General features: G+C 41.8%; 1 protein-coding gene across 5 annotated transcripts in view; it reads right to left on the bottom strand.

The window, feature by feature from the left end:
• Positions 1 to 2,001: 2,001 nt before the first annotated feature.
• LOC137333091 (collagen alpha-6(IV) chain-like) overlaps positions 2,002 to 9,924 on the bottom strand; it is a 356,547-nt gene continuing 348,624 nt past the window's right edge. For all 5 annotated transcript variants that reach the window (XM_067997216.1, XM_067997215.1, XM_067997219.1 and 2 more), the window contains one exon: positions 2,002 to 9,881. In XM_067997216.1, the coding sequence (XP_067853317.1) occupies positions 9,621 to 9,881 (261 nt within the window). In that variant the 3' untranslated portion in view covers positions 2,002 to 9,620. The remainder of the gene's footprint in view (positions 9,882 to 9,924) is intronic.

Genomic DNA, 9,924 nt, shown 5'->3' with positions numbered 1-9,924 from the left:
CTGCACACTTGTCTGAAAAACAACCATTCACCACTTCTCTCTGCTTTCTGTTCTTTCACCAATTTCATATCTCAGCAGCAACTGCCTCTTTAATCCCACGGGCTTCAATTTTGTTAACAAGTCTATTGTGTGGTAGACTTAATGTATTGCAGCTTTTAGTGATGGTTATCTGTGAGCAATGCAAAGCCTCATCAATGGATGTGCAGCTTGTGAGCAATGGCAACCACATCATTCCGACATGAATGTATGCCAGCCTGGAAGCTGTCGTCATTCTTTTGTTCTCCGACAATCAAAGCTACCGGAATTGTTCAGCCAGAGCAATGTATCGCATCAGAGGCAGACTGGCTGTCGGGAATTTGGGAAATTAACTGAGTGCTCCCGTACCCCATCAATTTTTCTCAAGCGCCTGTTCCTCGAAGGCCACTAATCTCATCGCACACATTGATAGGAATATGCTATAGCCCATCAAGCAATCAGAAGTAGATAGACGTACTGTGGGAGGCCATAAAATGGATGACTGTTTGGTCTTCAGGTGTGATCATGAGGGATTTCAATCTTGTCAACATCGACTGGGATGTACAATGGAGACTATCTGCATGTGAGTGAGAATTTACTGAAGTTCTGTGGGACTTGTTTGTAAAACAGCGTGTGAACGAATCTACAGAAGGGATAGTGAAATTAAAAACTCAGCAGGTCAGGCACCAACTGTGGAGCAAGGAAAACCATTAACGTTTTAAGTCCCTTAATCAGAACCGGAAGATGTAACAGGTGAACAGCTTATAAAGAGGAACAGAGCAAAGGGAAAAGTTCTGGCTCCAGTGGCCCAGGAGTGTGGTGGAAGAGAAAGGCAGGTAGATACAAGCCCACTGATATATGGGAAAAGCCAGCAGTATCTTTGATTATTCTTCCAAATCAGGAAAAAACCTCTACTCAATGGACATTGTATGGGAAATTCTTAGTATCAGGGATAATGCAGATGGCAGTCCCCTGTTTTCCCTGCTTAGTCAGGTTGCTCAACTAGTTTCAACTATACCCCATTCTAAAGTTGCTGAGGAGCGGGTCTTTTTCAAGATTAGGAGAAACAAAAGCCCCTTGAGGGCTAATCTGGACCCTGAAGAAACACTGGAGGGTACAGTTATTAAAAGAATGGCCCTACCCAAACTTATCCTTGTATATAGGTTTGAACCCTCAAAGGATCTTCTTGTAGCAGTAAGGAAAGCAAAAGGGAAATACAGTCAAGCTCACAAGAGTGAAAGCAACTGAACATGTCAGGATGGAAGCAGGTATAAAGCAGCATCATAACTTCTTTGCAGAATTGTAGCCAGTATTGTTCTGCATAAAAATGTCTCAGGGTTGTGCAAAATTTTCCTTATTGAAAAGTTACAAAATTAATGATTTGTCTAAAGTCAGACCCAACTGGAAGCCCAGGTTTAAATTACCATAACTTTGAAAGTAACCAAAAAAATAAATAAAATGAAAAATAGCTCTTTTTATGCTCTATAATGGGCAAAAACAGAATCCAAATATCTGTCGGTTCTGGATCTAAACTCTCTTTTCTGAAATGGCATTTTTCACCTTAAACAAGCTACACTAGACAATTTACACCTTCACACAAGCTATGGAAACATATTAAGGTGATAGCATACACACATATGAAGCTGATAAGTTAGAATTGATGTTTGATGATGTGTGGTTGAATAAATGTTAATGAATTTTATAAATATGCATTAGGCCCCCTATTTGCATATGCAAAGTGCTAACACCTATTTCAGGCGAGCACCCCGGACCCCCACGGAGGAGCGCCTACCGATATGACAGGCCGTGCACCTCCAATGTGGAATGAGCGCACTCACACCATCTGCCATATTAGAATCTTAAGTGCCCTTCATACACCTGTAAAAAGGGCGCAGCACGATCCAATTTCTAGGCCCTAAAGTCCTGTTTCCTGTTCCTAAAAATTCTTATGTGCTACTACTGATAATAAAAGAATCAATTAAAACGTGAAGGTGATGAAATGTTTATTCTCCAGTATTAGTACATTGGTTAGATCCTTCAAATCCAATACAGTCAGTAGATTATTCAGTTATCTGCACACAATTGTTAAAAGAGTAAAACATGGTGATTATTTTAAAGAATTGCATTGTACATGAAATTTACCTCAGGATAACACACTATTTGATTGTACCTTCTAACAAAAAAGCCCACCAGCTACACCTGCTGTGCAGCAATGGAAGAATGCAGCGGATGAACGCAGTGGAAGAACAAAGTCAATGGAAAAGAAAATCAGACAGGGTGCCATTTGGCGTTAAAGCCCGGGACAAATATTTTTTTAGACCTGCCTTCTTTTTTTAAGACTTGTATTTTATTATAGTAGTTAGAGCACAAGAGGAGGCCATTCAGTCCATCGTGCCTGTGCCGGCTCTTTGAAAGAGCTATAGAATTAGTCCCATTCCCCTGCTCTTTCCCCATAGCCCTGTATTTTTTTTTCCCCTTCAAGTATTTTAGAAGCGCTGCTATATGTTTCAGTTTGGCGATGGCACTTTGGCAAGATACATTGGCACAACAGGATGTCCTGAATTATACGATGCAGTTTTCCGGACATGATCCCCTACGTAAAGAGTTCTGAATCTCACCTCATGTCGTTGAATGGAGGTACAGAGAAAGAGCCAGGTACTTCCCTTCAGAGGGAGGGGAAGGAAAAATCACAGGGCTAAATGTCCAGAAAATGGTACATAGCATAAAGAGAAGAAATAGTAATGACTTATTGGGATGTTGCTAAAATGGGCACCCGTGTCCAGTCTTGGTACAATAATAGTACCACTAGGAGCCTAGATTTAGGGTCCAGGACATACTCAGTAGCATTTGTTTCACCAAGTGTTGGCTTCAATAAGTTCAGCCTGACAAAAACAGCAGTTTAATAATCATCTGCTTAATAATACTGCAACTGTAAGAAAATAAAACCATCAACAGCATTCATTTAAGAACATGCAACAAATCTGGCAGAATTAAGCATTCAAATGAGAGACACAGAAGCAGGTTTTTCCATCAGCATGGAGACTAGTTACTTATAAGGGGTTACTAGTTGCATCAAAGTAAAGGAGCCACTGACAATCTAAAGGTGTTGGATGTCACTATGGGGAGCGATGGTCAAACTTGCTGAAGCTGTGGAAACCATCAGCAAATATGCCATTAAAATATTCTCTCCTCCCCCAGCTACCTTTCCGATGTGTTCAAATTAGCCCTTGTGCAGTCCACGTGGTTACAGAGCAGGTCAAATCTTATGAAAATATGCGTTAAAGGATCTCTGTATTTCTCTTATTGCTCATTTTCACTAGAAATTCAGTACCATTCCTTTGGAAGGACAACAACAGGGATGTCAAGCCAACAAAACCTCAGTGTTTAGTATGCAAAACTATACTGGTTATAAGGGATCTGCGTTAGTGAGTTTCCGTAGTACAAAATAAAGCAATCTCTCTCTGCGCAACTCTCAATGCCATGCAGTTCAAAAAAATGTTTAGCCATTTACCAAAAATCTACAAATTACTTAGCAGAAGATTTGGATTAATTGAAGATTGAAACTCATTTGGTTGTTGGTTCGGCCCCTGGTAGAAGTAAAAAACAACTTGTGACAAACTAAATACAGTTCAACAACTGAATAAGGCTGGGTTGTGGGTATGCTCTGTGATTCGATCTTACACTTCCCCAAATTTTATCCCTAAGCTGGGGCATTGTGGCAAAACTATCAGCAGAGAACATTGTCTTTAAATTACTTATAACCTTCTAGATTGCTGCACCCACTTGATCTTTTTTGAAGTTTGAGATCAAGAATATGGATGCCATGTGCTGGGAAAAGCACTTCTTTTTTTAAACTGTGGGCACCCTTTGTCAACAACCCTCAAGTATAGCACAGATAAAACGCAGAACAAATCTCCATCTATTCTGATCCAACATTAACTCCTGAAGACCACTCCCACTGCAGCAGTTCCCATTTAAACATCAGCTATGTTTGTGTCTGTTTTGAGTAAATTGTCAGATTAGTGCCAAATTGTGGGTAGTTTTGTGCTGTGATTGCCCTCTTATTTCACATAGGCCACCTACAGCCACATAGAGACAGAGAGAGAATAACACTTGATCGCTATCCATTGTTATCAACTATATAAATGCAGAATTGAAAGAAAACATTTCTTGCCGTCCTAAGACTGAAACCTGGTCACTTTTTGAAGTACAGTGTTCAGGGTTTATTTCTGCCACCCCACAGACCCAACAAGGGAGCTGTACATGAAGGGTGTGTGGGTTAGAGACAGAGGTACAACATTGTAGTCCCGATTCTCCAACCCATACTTCCATGCTCCCTGTGAGTGCACATCCCCTAATTGGACCGTAGGATTGAAGAATTAGCTCTGAAATGTTTTATCTAGATTTTACTTGAAGGCAAAGGCACATTAGAAGGAACAGAGAATGAACATTTCGATCATTAGCCACCCTGCAAAATTAATAACCTGCTCAAAATGAGAAGCAATGCTGCCTTTCATTCTATAAATCCAATACGGTGCTTGTCAAAGTCCAGTGTAACATCCTTCACAGTGATGTTTTTGATGCATTTTAAAGGCCTGATCCAAGTCACATATTTGAAGTGATTAAAAATTCCGAAAACATTAAGGCTCCATTTACATCATAGTTCCAAATGTAGCAGTAGTGTAAATGAGGTACAATGTTTATGGCAGGATAGAGTACCATCTTAAGAGCTGGTTTTCCCTCATGTAATCAAAGGAACTGCTGCCACAGGCAGTGGATGTTGCAGGTTGCTATTCTGTCTGCCCGCAAAGGGCAATAGTGTGCTTTATATATAGACAATTTTGATGAGGCACTAAGAGGAGCAATACTCAGGGATTGTGGAAGTACTTTGTATCTTGCTCCCAGCAAGATCACAATTTAAGTATAGATGAGCCCACCTTAGCTCCATCCAAAACTAAACTTATACCCCCATTACATCATCTAACCGTACTTTGAATGAATCAGGTTTCTGCCTCCACCACCCTACTCGAAAGATCATTCCAAGTGTTGATCACTTTTTGTGTAAAGAAGTTCTTCCTGACATCTGACCTAAATTATCCGTTTTCAAAGATTTAGCCGATGCCTCCTTGTTCTTGTATCTTGGCTTACCTTGAAATCATACTCCAGATTCACCTCGTCTATACCACACTAGAATTGCATCAATGGAGCTCTAATCAGTGCTGAACTTTCTGACTGGGTTTGAGCATCCAAGGCTGGGAAGAGCACCGATCTTCCTTCAGTTTTATGGCAGTTGGCTAGAGACCGAGCAGCTGGACAGCTCAGCTGAGCACGTTCTTTCCAGTCAGGGACCCAATAAGTTAGGTTTCCAGCAAGCTCCTTTTGCATTGTCAAAATGAAGACCATCCTATGTGCAAATCCCTTTGCCAGGCTTTAGATTCAAATTTGCCCTCCTTAAAGAAAGAAGAGCATCGGATAAATTCAGCACTTCCATGCTCCCAGTGATGATACAGGCTCGAAGGGAGTGAAGGTCTGAAGAACTGTTACTGACTCACATTCCCTTGGAGCATGGCTTTCTGCTGAGTGTGGGATCACTGGTGATCCCACTTGAAGCACATAAGAGAAGACTCCCTGACTGCATCATCTCGCATCGCCGCAATTTAGTACTGTGTATTACATGGCTATAGAGCCTTTTCTGAAATCAATCTTTAACAATTTGGTGAATTTTTATGCTCGTCAAGGTGAGGGATGTTATTTCTAGGAAATGGAACGCCGCCTCAATTCAGGAGCCTAGTATCAGCCTAAAGCACTCCCAGGTTGGCTAGAGCTTTCCATACTCTGTCCCAACAAGATGCCTTAATTCCAAACTTAGAAAAGGACTTCATAATCCAGCAATTTATCATTTCCAGTTCCTCGTGGTGTAGAGTTGCCAAATAGTGCCAAATTTGGGGCAATTTAGCACATTGGGCCCACATCCTCCAGGAACTGAGTTGAGACTATCCCAAACTCAGCGTATACAAGTCCCTTACAGTCGGCAGACAGAGGACACTATACAGAGCCCTTTTGACAAGTCATGAGTTTATTTGTTTACTTTTATTTGGCAGTTTATATCTCTGCAACATCATTGGCTAAGGAAAAGCAAAGCTGCCTCATTAGCAATTAACATCTGGCCACTTGTTTTCGCCATTATAAATGGAATTTATACAGCTTCAGAGTCTTTTAATACAAACAGTTAAATTTAAAATTTCAGTAGTACCAAATACCGTTTAAAAATATAAACCTGATAGTATTAATCCTGAATATATAGGTATCATGCAACAACAAAAAAAGGTTGAAATTTGGAATAGTTTACTTGTTTAAAATCAGAGCGAGCTCAGTTACAGACACAATGACAAGAATACAATTAAGAGCAATTCATCTGAATTTTGAAGTGTACATTCTTCCCTAACCGTCTATAGATGACAGGGCTGATGTTGGGGAAGGGAGGTGAGGGGGGGGAAGAGTGGGGCAATTTTTTCACGGAGTGAAGCATTCAGGGACTCAGAAGCAGGCTCAAAGAATTACTTTCTGAACCCTTGAGTCCCTTCCATAAGAAAACTGGGTTGAAGGCTCTTGCAGTGCAGTGAAACAATATAAAATAGCACCATTCTGAATACAAACACTTGTGGGTTTTATAAGTGTGTCAGGCTTTTTTTTACATAACTGGGGGTTGCCACTGTCTGGTTTTGGAGTGGTGTAGGTCCACAATTTTCCAATGCACTCTTGCAGAATGCGAGAACTTGGAAAATCTATGCTCAGAACTTAAGCCATGATCCAAATCCTTACCAGGCCTCTATTCAGTTCTCAGTTGGGTTTTGAACATGGCAAAAGATAGCAATCCTACATCCTGGAAAATTACACATTTGGGCATACTGTTCAATTCAAAAACACCGCTCTTCATGAAGGTCCTTTTGGGTGAGGGGCAGCTTCTTAGCCTAATTGCCATTTCTGTCTCTGACACTTCCCTCGCACATTCTTGATTAAAAATCAAACTCTTGGCAGTAATACAAAAGGCTACCTCTGTAAGAAAAGCACCATGTTCAGTGAAGAAAGCTTCAGTGCTCAGTAAAAGGTCACTGTGGTGACCCATGGTTTCTTTGTTTTTAAATACTTGGCAATGGAGGAGTGGACACAGTCTCATCAAATTGATATCACGTGAAGCATGAGAGTAATTTGTTACCATACTGCATTGACTAATGACTGACATTATAAAGGAATCATCGTAGTTTAGCAGTTTACAGTCGTGACAAATATGACTCAAGCTGATGTCACATGCAACCAACACAATGAAAGATTCCCAACACAAATTACATTGCTGTGTCACATTTATGAAATAAAAGAAAAGCTTTAGCAATTATATTTCAGGGTGTGACAAGGTCCCTTTCATTTGATCAGACATCAGTTCTTTTCTAAATCCTCTTAAGAACATAAGAAATAGGAGCAGGAGGAGGCCATATGGCCCCTCGAACCTGCTCTGCCATTCAATAAGATCATGGCTGATCTTCTATCTCAACTCCACTTTCCCGCCTGATCCCCTTATCCTCCAAGATCAACTTATCGCTATAAACAACTTTCATCAGGCAAAGGGGTAGACAAAGTCCTCTGTACCTACTGGCATGTATCTATTGACTGGCTCTTTTCTATAATAAACGCAAGGACGCATATGCATTGTATCGTTGTTCACTGTTACTGTATCATTTATTAAATGCTGAAATATGCTCCAATGCACCATGCTTTTGTGAACATGGCAGGGGTTTTACATCATTATGTTATCCAATAATTGACATTGATCTCAATATCACAGCAGCTGAACGTGCCAAATGGAAATGTTAATACCAAAATCAATAAGAAAATATTCAACTTTTTGCGGGGGGGGGGGTGCTGCAGGGGTGGGGAGGAAGAGGGAGCAAATTCTGGAATAAAGGATTCCATGCTAACGTGAAATGGTGACCGGCAGACTTCACTATCACTGAGGTTGCTATAGGTGACACATCTGCCATTTAACCACTGCAGTCAGTTTTCAACAGAGTTGAGTGTTCATTTCTTACACCTCCTCACTAAATGGTGAATAGTTTGTGTTTTATAGAGGCTGGAAACAAAAGCAGGAGAAGCTCCATTGAGCAAATATGAACAAAAGCCAGTCCGATATATCAGTGCATGTGTCTATTATTTCTTAGTAACTGTATCCATGTCAAGTCTAATCTGTGGTAGGAGGAAGAGAGAAAGTAGGGCAACAATTGCACTTTCTGAGGTAGCCGTGAACTTTAAAAAGAGCACCTTTGTGATGAGTAAACGTGAAACTTCCACAACATTCTTAGTTTCCTGCTATTCCTTCTCCCTCCCTTTTCTGTCGTGACTTATGAACTAAGACGTGCATGTGAAAGATTTAAACCTTGTCGTACGCAAGTTGGCCATCGTCAAAAACTGCGGCCTCCGATTTATGGGCCCGAGCAGATCAACTTGAAAGCCATTTTGTACAATAAGGCATGTACATTTAAAAACAATATTTTGTGTCCTTGTGGGAATTACAAAAAACTCTACTATTTCAGGAGAATAAATTGTAGGGTTTTTTGTTGGATGGGTGGGGGGTGAATTCTTTAAAATTAAATTGCACAATAAAGAAAACAAATGTATTTACAGTATATATAAAAGCCTTCTAAACACAGTCCAGTTTATCTTCAGTAGATAAGAGTATCATGTAAATACATTGTATTGTCTGGCATCTTTCATTCAGCATCCAAATCCCCTGGCCACAATGTAAGAGCTTTGTGACACAGCTTAGAGGAGGTGAACTGCAACACAAGTCAGTTGAAATTTAATGGCAGAGAGGACAATGCTTTTGTGACATACCAACTTGGGGAGGGGCACAAGGTGTGATAATGCCAGGCAAGTGCAGGCACTGTCTGGAGGAACACCAGAACTATGACCAGTTGGGGAAAAAAAAGTAACAGTCAATTGGCGGAGATGCTGTAACAAAAAACAACTCTCTTCTCCACTCCCAATTTTAAAAAATGTCCATGATAGAGCTGGAATTTTATTAGGGGCAAGGGAGGCAGGGGCGGGGAATGTAGCGTGGCACAGCCCATCAGAAGTGGCACACGATACCAGAGAAGCTTTAACCAGACTTCTCCAGCTTTGCTATAGATGAACTAATACAGACCATCCTGCACCCTGTTACAGTATAGTGAACTCCACATTCAGGCTCTTAAAACAGTCTGCTCACTGATCGGTGCTAAAGGGGGTACTGAAAATAAAGCGCACCGGAATAGACTGGACCAGGCCAGACCAGGTCCAGTTAATGTTGGTGCTGGCTGATCCCTATTTGATTGCCCATGTGGAAGCTCAGTAGGCTAACGAAACGGGGGGAGGCAGGGAGGGGAGTTTGCCCAGTGGTAGGAATCAAGTCGTGCCTTTTTTTTTTATACAATCCATTTTAGAAACATCTCCTCCTAATATACAAAGTCCGTAAAGCCCGCCAGCGGTTGGTCGGGAAGGCCCGTGGGCTGCCGGCTGAGCAAGAGTCACGTCAGGGGTGGGGGTTAAAAGAAAAAATTCGAGACGACCGGCCGCTACAAGTACTTCGTGCAGACTTGGCAGCGGCTGACCCGCGTCCGCAGCTGGCCCGCTTTCAGCGTCTCCGAGGGCGGCGACTCCACGAACTGCCGGTTGGCCTCCACGATGGTCAGCCAGAAGCTGTACTTGTTGGCGAAGTAGTGGCACGTACCGCGGGCGCCGTTGCATTCGATGAAGGGCGTAGCGCGGAAGTCCTCCAGGCAGGAGCCCGGCGACACGAGGGACTGGCCCCCACCTTCAGCACCAGCAGCTGTATGCTGGGAGGAAGAAAGGGATGAAAATGAATGCCATTAGAAGGTT

This window comes from Heptranchias perlo, chromosome 15 (assembly GCF_035084215.1).
Source record: "Heptranchias perlo isolate sHepPer1 chromosome 15, sHepPer1.hap1, whole genome shotgun sequence".
Classification (NCBI taxonomy): Eukaryota; Metazoa; Chordata; class Chondrichthyes; order Hexanchiformes; family Hexanchidae; genus Heptranchias; species Heptranchias perlo.
The sequence above is the reverse complement of the archived record's forward strand: the minus strand, read 5'-3'. Positions and strand labels throughout refer to the sequence as shown.